Source organism: Pelodiscus sinensis, chromosome 17, assembly GCF_049634645.1.
Source record: "Pelodiscus sinensis isolate JC-2024 chromosome 17, ASM4963464v1, whole genome shotgun sequence".
NCBI classification, from domain to species: Eukaryota; Metazoa; Chordata; order Testudines; family Trionychidae; genus Pelodiscus; species Pelodiscus sinensis.
Genome location: NC_134727.1, coordinates 12,190,486 through 12,203,328, shown reverse-complemented (window position 1 = coordinate 12,203,328; position 12,843 = coordinate 12,190,486). Strand labels below are relative to the sequence as shown.

Here is a 12,843-nt window from a genome sequence, read left to right as displayed (position 1 = left end):
CCCAGGGAATCAGCAGTAGCTGGGCCAGGAGCCCAGCCAGGTTTGGGTGGAAAGGCAAGGCAGGGTTGCCTACTGGGGCCGCCTGCCAGCAGGAGTGATGGACTAGGGGCCGGTGGCAAGAGACCTCCCCCAGTCGTGCAAATTCTACAGTACTGCACCAGAGAGGTTTGTATTTGAATTTTGATAAATGATTGGCTTGCAATGGGTTTTTTGTTTATATTTAAGCTTTTCACACCTGTGTCATCTTAAGAGCACATTCAGTCCATGCACAGTTGAGTCAAGACTGCCCAGCATCTTTGAGAAGTCAAGGTTCTGCCAGCCCTGCTGATAGCTTTATAAAAGCTACATTTTTTTTTTCCTTCTTAAACATCTGCTCAGTATCTACTCTGGCAATATAGTCATTCCAGAAATATTTCAATTAATTATTAATTTGTTTTTCAGGATGGCATCATCTTGTCTGAATGTCAGCCTGTATATTGGTTTTTCCTCTAATCTCTTGCATATCTAGTTCTGTGAAAATATCAGTCTAACTCTTCATTGATACTTGTTTCTTTCTAGGATCCATCAATAAAAGGAACATTTCACTGGTCTGGTAATGAACAGATGACCAAGTATGAAATGGCATGTGCTATAGCAGATGCTTTCAACCTTCCCAGCAGCCACTTGAGACCAGTAAGTAATATTAAAGCTATATTAAAAATATATACATTTCTGAATGCTTTCATTTGAGCCACTTTCGTACACTGAAAAAAACAAGTGGGCTGCTGCTCCTGATAGCATGAGTAATTATATCAAGGAACAGTCCCAAAAATCTTCAATGTGGCATGATGTGCTGCCAACATTTTCAGATATCTTCTGATGCAGGGAAATGACCACTGCTGTGTTAACTATTTCCTGTAATAGATGTAGCTTTTCAAACAGAGACCGCCTTATAAATAAAGTGTATATTATAAAAATCTGCAAGTCTGGAGTGTAAAGTATTTCTAGACTACAGCTGGCTAAAGGGGAGTTTTTTGATATTTTTAAAGTGAATAATACCCAGCTAGCCAGCAGTCATAGACTTAATTTAGCATACATTAGTTTGTCTATGTTTTGTAAACTGAGTAATTTCTCTTAGTAAAATTGTAATTTTTTTCTCTTAGATTTTTCATTAAAAGAAGCCTATACAATTTACTGTATTTTACTTTAAAGATAGTCTGTTTTGTATTGTTGTAATTTTAAGATACTATTATATCTTTAAAATCTATCTTCTGCATAGGTCTTCATTGTTGAGAAATATGCACAGATATTTAAAATTATGGATTTAAAAATGTAAACCTTTGAGTTTATTTAAATTTAAATAAAACAGGAGGCAATTTGAGGGAAAAGTGCAAATTGAATCTGCTTAGCATTTCAGTATCAGACTTGGTTAAAAAAATTCTATATATATTTCTAGTGAGTTACTGTTAACTTCTAGGGTTTATATATTTAAAGGTAAAGTGAGACTTCTTAGTTTACAAATTCAGGGATTTTTTTTTAATTTTTTTTTTAAAGACAAGTTAATATTGAAATGTGGCATGGAAGAAAGACAACTTACACACAATACTAGTTTGGTCTGGGATCATTTTAATTTTAATATGCTAATATGAATCTAGTATTGAATAACCTTTACTGTTGTTGGTAAGAGAGAGTCTCTGAAGAGATTTTTCATCTCAAGAATATGCACTCCTCATCTATTATAAATAAATATTATCAGGTTAGTAGGGATGAGATGTGAAAGAGAGGAGATATTGATGTGAAAAAACGTAAAATGGCAAAAAGTGTGCCATTTAATATAGGTATGATGCATAGAATTATAGAATACTGGAATGGGAAGGGACCTCGAGAGATCATCAAATTTAGTCCCCTGCCCTCATTGTAGGACCAACCACGATCTATATCATCCCTGATAGATGTCTGTCTAACCTGCTCTTAAATATCTCTAGTGATGGAGATTCTACAAACTCCCTAGGCAATTTATTTCAGTGTTTAACCACCCTGACAGTTAGGATGTTTTTCCTAATGTCCAACCTAAGCCTCCCTTGTTGCAGTTTAAGCCCATTGATTCTTGTCCTATCATCAGAGGCCAAGGAGAACAATTTTCCCCCCTCCTCCTTGTAACACCCTTCTAGATATCTGAAAACCACTATCATGTCCCATCTCAGTCTTCTCTTTTCCAAACTAAACAACCCCAATTCCTTCAGCCTTCCATAATAGGTGATGTTTTCAGGGACCTTTAATCATTTTTGTTGTGGACCTTCTCCAACTTCTCCACATCTTTCTTGAAATGTGTGCCCAGAACTGGACACAATATTCCAACTGAGGCTTAATCAACGCAGAGTAGAGTGGAAAAATGATTTATCATGTCTTGCTCACAACACTCCTATTAATGCATCCCAGAATCATGGTGGGTTTTTTGGTTTGGTTTGCTTTAATTTTTTTTGCAAGAGTGTCACACTATTGATTCAGATTTAGCTTGTGGTCCGCTATGATCCCTAGATCCCTTTCTGCAGTACTCCTTCTTTGACAGTCACTTGCCATTCTGTATGTGTGAGATGGGTTGTTCCTTCCCAAGTGGAATACTTTGCATTTGTCTTTATTAAACTTCATCCTATTTACCTCAGACCATTTCTCCAGTTTGCCCAGATTATTTTGAATTATAACTCTATCCTTCAAAGCACTTGCAACCCGTCCCAGGTAGGTATCATCTGCAAACTTAATATGTCTACTCTCTATGCCATCATCTAAATAGTTGATGAAGATATTGAACAGAACCAGTCCCAAACCAGACCCCTGTGGAACCCCACTTGTTATGCTGTTCCAGCATGATAGTGAACCGTTGTTAACTACTCTGTGAGAGTGGTTAACCAGGCAGTTATTCACCCACCTTATAGTAGCTCCATCTAAATTGTATTTGCCTAGTTTATTGATAAGATCATGCGAGACCGTATGAAATGCCTTACTAATGTCTAGGTATACCACATCCACTGCTTCTCCCTTATCCACAAGATGTGTTATCCTATCAAAGAAAGCTGTTAGATTGGTTTAACGTGTTTTTATATCTGTCTAGCTAAAGGACATTCACACAAGGAGTACAGTAAAATGGGATTTTCTGTAGGGTAGTTAATACACATTGTCCCTAAAAGCTCTACAAAATGAATATTTGTCGTCCTAGCATTTCTATGTTCAAAAAATTTTATGTGAGAAAATAGATTTTAACTTTAAGTTGACAAAGCAATGGAAAAATTGTCTGAAGGGAACAAACATATTGAAAGCAACAAATGGCAGTATTTCGAAGCACTCATTTTTAACTGTGTATAGTGGTTGTGTGTGTTTTGTTTTTTTTGTTTTTAAGATTATTGATGGCCCTGTAGTGGGTGCTCTTCGTCCGAAGAATGCTCAGCTCGATTGTTCCAAGCTAGAGATGCTGGGAATAGGACAACGAACGCCATTTCGAGTTGGGATCAGGGAATCACTATGGCCTTTCCTTGTTGACAAGAGATGGAGACAGACTGTCTTCCATTAGTTTGTAAACTTTTTAATGAAAGGATGGTATGTGGCACTTTTTTAAAAAAAAAAGGGGGGGAAAAAAACTAATTTTGTATTCTTAAAAATTGTGACACTTATGAGCTTTCATTGAATCAGGTAAAAATATGGTTTTGCACTAGTGAAATTGTTAGCCTGAAAAGCTATGTGGCAAAAAATGAACCTTGTTTAAAGTGTTTTTTTGTTTGTTTTTTGTTTTTCCTTTTGTTTATACTGGTTTAATCTAATATCTGATCCTAACAAATTATGGTTCTTAGTCTTAGTAACATTTGATGCCAAGTAAAAAACACATCAGCTGAAGACTTTCTGTAGCTGGAATTTACTGTTGATGCTTAGGGTCTTTGCTATTTGTACAGTATGTCCTTTGAAGGACCCAGGTTAGTTTCTTTTATCACCAAAAAATATTTCATTTTTTATTTTATTTTAAAGTTACTGTTCTAATGTGAGTTAAAGCGAGAATCATTGAAGTTTTAATGTTCATTTGCTTTGAGCTTGAATCAAAATGTTTAGAAGAATATGAAACTTTATTTTTGCAATTATTGAGTGTAGTTTTTATGCTTGAGATATTTTCACAATGTTCTATATCCTGGAACTCCTGCAACTTCATATATTTGTCCATTGAATGCATTTATCTATTTTAAAGGTGACCTGCCAAGTGTTGGAAGGGGGAAAAAAAGAGAAGAGAAATAGGCATGGCCCGTCCTTTGCTTCGGGTAAAGGCTTGAAGTGTATATTCATTTTTCTGTTTGTGTGTTATACTAGAAACACAGATCCTGTATAAGCTTGCAATGCTGTGTGGTAGAAGTAGAGAAACAAGGGCATCACAAAGAATAAAAGTGAATGCTGATAATTGAGGGGATGGAAGTCAAGAACTTTGATTAACAATATAGTTTTACCTGTGAAAACTCTGGAGGTAGGCTTGTATCTAGGAATGTGTCTTAGTGGTGTAGCACTTGCATTAAGGTTTTGCTCAGTAACTACAGTGTAAACTTCCTAATGCAAACAAGTTGTAGATTGGTCAAGACTTTGTTCTTAACTGCCCATTGAAGTAAAATAGGTATTGTCTTTTCTGTTTAAAGATTCAAGCTGCCAGTAAGAATTTGGTGCTTGCGATATGCGTGTTCTGAGATCTTTCAGGAAGACTATGCAAAACTGGATTTGATATTCCAGATTTGTGACAAAAATAAGTAGAAAAACCTGGAAACCCTTCAGGTCTTTATGGATCATAAAGGCAGATGCTCACTAGTTATAAAACTCTTTTACGGGTCAACTTTAAATTCAGTCCCTCTAATTCCATGTGTCACACATGGAATTAACTTGTTCGGTTTACTCTGAAGTCTTGATATGCACACAGTAAGTTATATTTCCAAAATAACAATAAATATATGTTGCTGGTATCTGTGTCAGTGGTTGACTCAAGAATTTTTTCTAAATCTTAACTAGGTGCACCCTCCCTTCACAACACAGGTTGGACCAACCTGGCCTGGCACGCTCAGGATCTGACCGGTCCTGGATGAAGGATTTTGTTGGACCAGGGGAGGTCATTTTTGGACCCCTGCCACCGGCCTGCTTGATTGCTGGCCTCCCAGCTGGCTCGCTCCCCCCCTCCCCCCTTTGCTGGCACTACTGCCTTGCTGAGCCACTGGGCAGCCATCACTACCGTGACTGTTCCAGGCAGCCCCCCGGGTGGCCCCGTTGCCAGCTCCCTGCGGACAGCCCACTGCCCTGCTGGCTTCGCAGGAATCCTTACTGCTGGCTGTCCACCGGGCTGTCTGGTCCTGCAACATCCATGCTGTACCATGGATCTTGCTGGACCAGATAATCCTGATTAAGACAGTTTCTACCTGATGTGTCGGAGCAGGGGTGATACAGCAGGTGACAGAGTTTGATGGAAGGGGAAAGAGGCAGAGAGAGTCAGCAATCCTGGCTAATTAGGGGCAGCTGAGACAGGGCGGCTGCAAAATCAATTAAGGCCCAGGTGAAACTAATTGGGGCTGCCTGGAGGCCTATTTAAGAACTCTCCCTGTGAGAGAGGGAAAAGAGAGCTGAGAAGGAGTTTGGGGAGAGAGAGAGAGAGACATCGGAGGAGCCAAGAGAACGGCATCAACCTTCTTAAAGAGTACAGGGAGACGACAAATCTCAAACCAAGGTGAGTGAGCCATATACTATGACTCCTAGACTATGGGACAGTGGGCTGAACAGGGGTCAGGGGCCCAGGAGTGGGACTGATCCTGCCACGTGTGGTGTCAAGAGTGGGATATTTCACTTCAGTGAGACCTTGCAGCAGACCCATCCAAGACAGACTAGGCCACCTTAGTAAGACGGGAGAAAAACAAAATGGAGGATGTAGTAAAGGCCCTCATACAAGCCACTGCAGCACAGCAAGAAGCTATCTGGGCTCAGATGGCTGCCCAGCAGGAGTCAGTACGACTACAGCTGGAAACTAACCAGCTGCTACTAAGCCAGGCTGCCCAGGATCGAGCCACCTTGCAGGAGGTAATAATGCAGATGAAGGCTCTGACCACTCAGGTGCATGGCTCAGATGGAGCCTGCGGGCCAGCAGTTTCCTCCAGAAAATGACAAAGGAGGATGATGTGGAGGCGTACCTCCTGGCATTTGAGAGGATAGCCCTGCGGGAAGGTTGCCCCCAAGCCCAGTGGGCCAGCATCCTGGCCCCATTTCTGTGTGGTGAGGCCCAGAAGGCCTATTTCAACATGCCGGAGGAGGCTGCCACTGAGTATCCCCAGCTGAAGGCTGAGATTCTCGCCAGGTCGGGAGTAACCACTGCTATCCGAGCTCAAAGGTTCCATGAGTGGCGATATGGGGAGGGCAGAGCACCAAGGGCACAACTATTTGACCTGATCCACTTGGCCCAAAAATGGTTGCAGCCATAGACCTACAGCACGGAGAAGATTGTGGAAATTATTGTCCTGGACCGGTTTATGAGGGGCCTACCACCTGATCTGCGAGCCTGGGTCAGCCAGAATGAACCCTCCTCATACGACGACATGGTAGCCCTCGTGGAAAGACAATTACTAACTAAAGGACTTTTGCAACCCCTCAGCAAAGAAGTTCGGAGAGACAAGAGAAATGGATTAGCCCCAAAGGCCCGTGGCTCTGAACTCTCGAGTAAGACTTGGCTGGGAAAGAGGGAGACGGAAGAGAGGCTAGAGGCCGTAAATGGACTTGGGGACTGGGGGCAGGAAGGTCAGGGGGTAAAACCTAGTAGCCCAAGAAATAGGGGGATGCCCCAGGCAGGGTATCGATGCTACTCATGTGGGGAGATTGGGCATATAGTGGCACACTGTCCAAACATAACAGAACCCATGCAGTGTGACTTAGGAGACCTGGGAGGCCCCTGCAATCTCATAAATTTGGCAGGCATAGCAATGGCCCCCCCATCTGTACACCCGACCTGTTAAGATGAATGGAATAGAGACCACAGCCTTGGTGGACTCAGGGAGCGCCGTCACATTGGTCTCCGGGCAGCTGATGGAACCAGACCAGCTGACTCATGCCAAGTGCACAGGGATCTCGTGTCCATGGAGATGTCAATTATTCCCCAGGATCTCTATTTATACAGGGACAACAGGGTAATGTCACAATGGTTGCAGTGGGGCTAGTTCCAAGGCTCCCCTACACAGTTGTGATTGGGCAGGACTTCCTTGGATTTAGTGACCTGCTCCCTACAACTGAGGGAAAGGAAGAGAGCCCCCTCCCAAGTTTTCACAAATTTTCCCAGGACCTATTTTCTGAGCCTGGGAAACCCCAGAAATCAAAGCGGGAAAGGAGGGCAGCCAAGAAACTGGTTACTCTAATTCTGACCCAGAACCTAAGGCAGGCCCTGGCTGGGAGGGAAACTGAGCCAACTGATGATGAAGCACTGAGAGAGGTAAACGAGCCTGAGTCTGGGCCTAGCTCAGCAGGGCCCCCTGGGATGAAAGAGGCCAAAGGTTCCCCAGAGCCCAGGCAGGTAGGGCCCTCGCTTGAAAATTTTGGACAGGACCAGGCGAACGACCTGCTGTATCAAAACATTCATAAAGAGGTAGTTGAAGTAAACGGGATCCCTGTAGAAGGAAGGCTCAAGGGCCCTAGACCCTATTACATTATGAAGAGGGGTCTGCTGTACCGAGTGCTGCCACGCCCAGTACAGGAGATGGAACAGCTCTTGGTGCCTCAATCACTGGTGAGCCGTGCTGGACCTAGCACACAGTCATTTATTCAGGGGTCACCTAGGAGTTGAGAAGACCCTAGATTGGATTTTACGAAGGTTCTACTGGCCCGTGGTATATATGGAGGTTCGGCGGTATTGTGCCTTTTGTCCCAAATGCCAGCTTCATGGGCCCCAGCTGCACTTGAGAGCCCCACTGATACCCCTATCTATTATTGAGGTCCCTTTTGAACGCATCACTATGGACCTAGTGGGTCCATTAGAAAAGTCAGCCTGAGGACACCGGAACATATTAGTGGTCCTGGACTACACCACCCGATACCCTGAGGCAGTACCCCTGAGAAATACCCATTCTAAGACTATAGCCAGGGAGTTAGTTCAAATCTTCTCGAGGGTGGGGATACCCAAGGAGATCCTAATGGATCAGGGTACTCCCTTTTGTGTCTAAGTTAATGAAGGACCTGTGTGCACTACTCCACATACGGGCTCTGAGGACGTCAGTATACCACCCGCAGATGGATGGCCTCATCGAGCAGTTCAACCACACCCTCAAGGACATGATCTGGAACGTAGTGAGTCGGGATGGGAAAGAATGGGATGACCTACTTCCGTACCTCATGTTTGCCATTCGAGAAGTACCACAGGCATCCATAGGTTTTTCCCTATTTGAACTGCTATATGGGCGAAACCCCCTGGGCCTTCTAAACCTTGCCAAAGAGACCTGGGAGGAGCAGACAAACCACAGACGCAATATTGTAGAGCACATCCTGCAGATGAAGGGCAGGATCGCGCGGATAACCCCCATTGTAAGAGAGCACCTAGAAAAAGCCCAGCAGGCTCAGCAAACCTACTACAACCATCGGGCAGCGGTCCAGAAATTCCAGGTGGGCGATTGGGTAGTGGTGCTGGTCCCGATAGCGGAGAGCAAGCTCCTTGCCAGGTGGCAGGGACCCTGTGAAGTGGTTGAAGTCATAGGGGAGGTAGATTATAAGGTGCGGCAGCCGGGTTGCTGGAAACTGGAACAAATCTACCATGTTAACCTGCTCAAACCATGGCGAGCAGGGAGGTGGAGTTGGTCGCCCTGGGGGCTGCAATACTGAATGAAAGCCAACAGGGACAGGTGGGGATCTCCCCAGAATTAACCCCGGGCAGAGGTTCTTGCAATGCTGAAGCAACACTAGAGGTGTTCTCACCAGAGCCTGGCTGGACCACTGAAGTCAAGCACCATATAGTCATGGACCCAGGCATAAGAGTGAATGTCAGGCCCTACCGAATCCCAGAAGCAAAGCAAAAGGAGGTACAAAAAGAAGTAAGGAAAATGCTAGAACTAGGCGTCATTGAGGAATCCCACAGCCAGTGATCCAGCCCCATTGTCTTAGTACCTAAACCTGACAGCAGCCTCTGTTTTTGCAATGATTTCCGGAAGTTGAATGAGGTGTCAAAGTTTGATACGTACCCCATGCTGCAAATAGATGAGCTCATTGATCAACTGGGAAAGGCGCAGTTTTTGTCCACCCTCGACCTGACCTTCCGTTGGCCAGGGAAGTCAGAGAGAAGACAGCCTTTGCCACCCCTTAGGCCCTATATCAGTACACCATCCTCCCGTTTGGATTACATGGGGCCCCTGCAACTTTCCAGCGACTTATGGATAAGCTACTGTGCCCTCACCGTACCTGTGCGGCTGCTTATCTTGATGATGTCATCCACACCCCAGACTGGGACACATATTTAGAGAAGGTGGCGGCTGTACTGGACACCTTAAGGGAAGCTGGCCTAATCGCAAACCCGGCAAAATGTACAATAGGACTTGCAGAGGCCAAATACCTGGGGTACATAGTAGGGAGAGGCTTAGTGAAACCCCAATTGAATAAAGTGGCTGCAATACAGAACTGGCCCCGGCCTGTACGTAAGAAACAGGTCCAGGCATTCTTGAGACTAGTGGGGTATTACCGGAGGTTTATCCCCCATTTTGCTTCAAGGGCATGTCCCCTGACAGACTTAACGAGAGCCCGGGACCCGGATGTGGTGAAATGGACCCCAGCAGCAGATGACACATTCCGTGACTTAAAATCAGCTCTGTGCAGTGACCCAGTGCTCATAGCCCCAGATTTTGAGAGAGAGTTCGTACTACAGACCGATGCCTCGGAAGTCGGATTAGGTGCGGTATTGTCCCAAATGGTTGGAGAAGAGGAGCATCCTGTACTATAAGTCGGGAGCTTCTCCCAAGGGAACAAAACTATGCTATCGTGGAGAAGGAGTGCCTTGCAGTAAAATGGGCTGTGGAGAGCCTACGATACTAGCTGCTCGGAAGACAATTCACCCTCATCATAGACCACGTGCTCCTGCAATGGATGCACCAGAATAAAGACAGGAATGTAAGAGTAATGTGGTGGTTCCTGTCCTTGCAACCATTCCACTTCCAAGTGAAACATAGGGCCGGAGCCAAGCACGGCAACGCCGACGGCTCATTGAGGGTGCACTGCCTGCCGTCCCAAGTAGCCCAACCCCATAGTGTTGAGCAGGGTAGGGGGATATGTGACAGAGCAGGGGTGATACAGCAGGTGAAAGAGCTTGATGGAAGGGGAAAGAGGCAGAGAGTCAGCAATCCTGGCTAATTAGGGGCAGCTGAGACAGGGCGGCTGCAAAATTAACTAAGGCCCAGGTGAAACTAAATGGGGCTTCCTGGAGGCCTATTTAAGAACCCTCCCTGTGAGTGACGAAAAAGAGAGCTGAGAAGGAGTTTGGAGAGAGAAAGACATCGGAGGAGCCAAGAGAACGGCATCAGCCTTGTTAAAGACTACAGGGAGACAACAAATCTCAAACCAAGGCAAGTGAGCCATATATTGTGACTCTTAGACTGTGGGACAGTGGGCTGAACAGGAGTGGGACTGACCCTGCCACACTGTAGTCATATGTTCTGAAGCAAATGATGATGAAATTGTGAACTGACTTCAAGTATATTTATCACTCCTAGTCATAGTCTAGAAAAACATTTCTTAACTGATGGGCCACAATCCCCAGGAGCGGCATGGGTGCTCATGAAAGGTATGTCAGTTTAAGATAACAGCACCTAAAGTTTCCCCTTGTGGTCAAGAGAGATCACTCCCTTTAAATCCCAACTCCATAACCATCACCTCTCTTGGGGAGAAACCCATATCATGATCTGCATTTTGCTTTCTCCTCTGAAGCTATAAATAACATGCTTGCACACAGTTATATGTTAGCACACAGCCTTTGATTCTCTTTTTAGGGTGTCATTTCAAAAGGCTATGTTTTGACACATTGCATTTATTTGGACACTTCCTAGGAAACTTGCTTTATTTTGTGTCCCAAAGTTCATTCATGAATGGCACATTGTTTAAATAATGATTTGAAGCCCAAGGACCTCAAAGGATTTATTTTGGTGATGTCTCCCTCTTAGGGTAGTTACATACAAGTTCATATAAATACATACATTTTGCATTGCTAATATAATGAACTCCAGAGTATCACATAAGGCTTATTATGTGGGCGTGCAGAGATTAAATTTGTATTCCTGTAGGCCAGCCATGAGCCCTGCTGGTGAAAATACTAGGTGTTCTTTGTCAGAAGGCCTTCATCAGCCGCAACTTCCTGTGCTTGCTAGCTGAGAGCCGAGAATGGGATAAATAACACAACCTCAGTTCTCAGCCCCATGAGAACATTGAGAATGGCATTGGTCCGGTATGCACACACCCGGTAAACAACTGTAGTATAACTAGTGTAGGGAGTCCTCCGTCCGGTGAGTCTCACCAGGGACCTGGACCTCAGAGGGTGCCATGGATCCCCCCAGCTGGAACCATGTCCACTGTGGCTGGATGCGAGGTGGCCGGAATAGGACTCCCTATAGACTAAAGGGGGGTAAGCATTTCTAAGTGCTGTTGCTCACTTTTATGCCTCTCTCTGCCTATGCTTTGCAGTAGCTCTGCAATCATCTGGCAGTATTAGGCCTGTAATAATAGTGAGATTAATAAAAGCAACTATCCCTAATAGACTCTGTCTTGAAGCGAATCTACAACCCTGTTGGGCCCTGGCCCTGTGAGTTGACACACAGCTGCGTAACTTTAATTCAGTAAGGTTTTTTTCAGAGGCATTGCAGAAAGTCACAGAATCCTGAAAGAAAATCAGAGGCTTATGAAAGCTTTGAACATTTTAGGGATTATAGTGGACCACAAGCTGAATATGAGTCAACAGTGTGATGCTATGGCAAAAAAAGCAAACATGATTCTGGGATGCATTAAAAGGTGTGTTGTGAGCAAGACACGAGAAGTCATTCTTCCGCTCTACTCAGCACTGGTTAGGTCTCAGTTGGAGTATTGTGTCCAGTTCTGGGCACCGCATTTCAAGAAAGATGCGGAGAAATTGGAGAGGGTCCAGAAAAGAGCAACAAGAATGATTAAAAGTCTAGAGAATATGACCTATGAAGGAAGGCTGAAAGAATTGGATTTGTATAGTTTGGAAAAGAGAAGATTGAGGGTGGACATGATAGCAGTTTTCAGGTATTTAAAGGGGTGGAATGAGGAGGGAGAAAACTTGTTCATCTTGGCCTCAGAGGATAGAACAAGAAGCAATGGGCTTAAACTGCAACGAGGGAGGGTTGGGCATTAAGAAAAAGTTCTTAACTGTCAGGGTACTCAAACACTGGAATAAATTGCCCAGGGAGGTTGTGGAATCTCCATCTGTGGAGCTATTTAAGAGTAGGTTAGATAAATGTCTACCAGAGATGGTCTAGATCCGTGGTCACCAACAGGTCGATCGCAATCAACTGGCCCATCACGAGGCCTCGACCAGTCGTTCGTGAGGTGTCCTGTCCGCCCTGTCCCCATTTCCTTCCCACCCCCGAGAAGCCCCACTACCTACCTCAAGTGAAAATGTAAGTAGTGCCGGCTTCCTGGGGATGGACAGAAGTCCCGCAGCTTAGCGCCACTTCTGGCGATTCCAGAAGTGCGCTAGCTGCTCTGCCGGGTGTACTGCGGGAGGGAGCATCGGCTTCCTGCACCACACAGGAAGGGTGAGTTAGCCCCAGGGCAGGAGTGCGCGCACGGGGCTTCCCTGTGCTGGGGTGGGGGCATTGGTGCCGGGACAAGCGC

The 12,843-nt window shown here is 44.9% G+C and overlaps 1 protein-coding gene across 4 annotated transcripts in view; it reads left to right on the top strand.

Annotated features, from left to right (window-relative positions):
* MAT2B (methionine adenosyltransferase 2 non-catalytic beta subunit) overlaps positions 1-12,843 on the top strand; it is a 46,158-nt gene that overhangs the window by 17,056 nt on the left and 16,259 nt on the right. For 2 of the 4 annotated variants that reach the window (XM_075900186.1, XM_075900187.1), the window contains exon 6: positions 559-672. In XM_075900186.1, coding sequence (XP_075756301.1) covers positions 559-672 — 114 coding nt within the window. Of the gene's footprint in view, positions 1-558; positions 673-3,373; positions 4,962-12,843 lie in introns of those variants that run through there. The other 2 variants (XM_075900185.1, XM_075900184.1) reach the window with 2 other exon arrangements.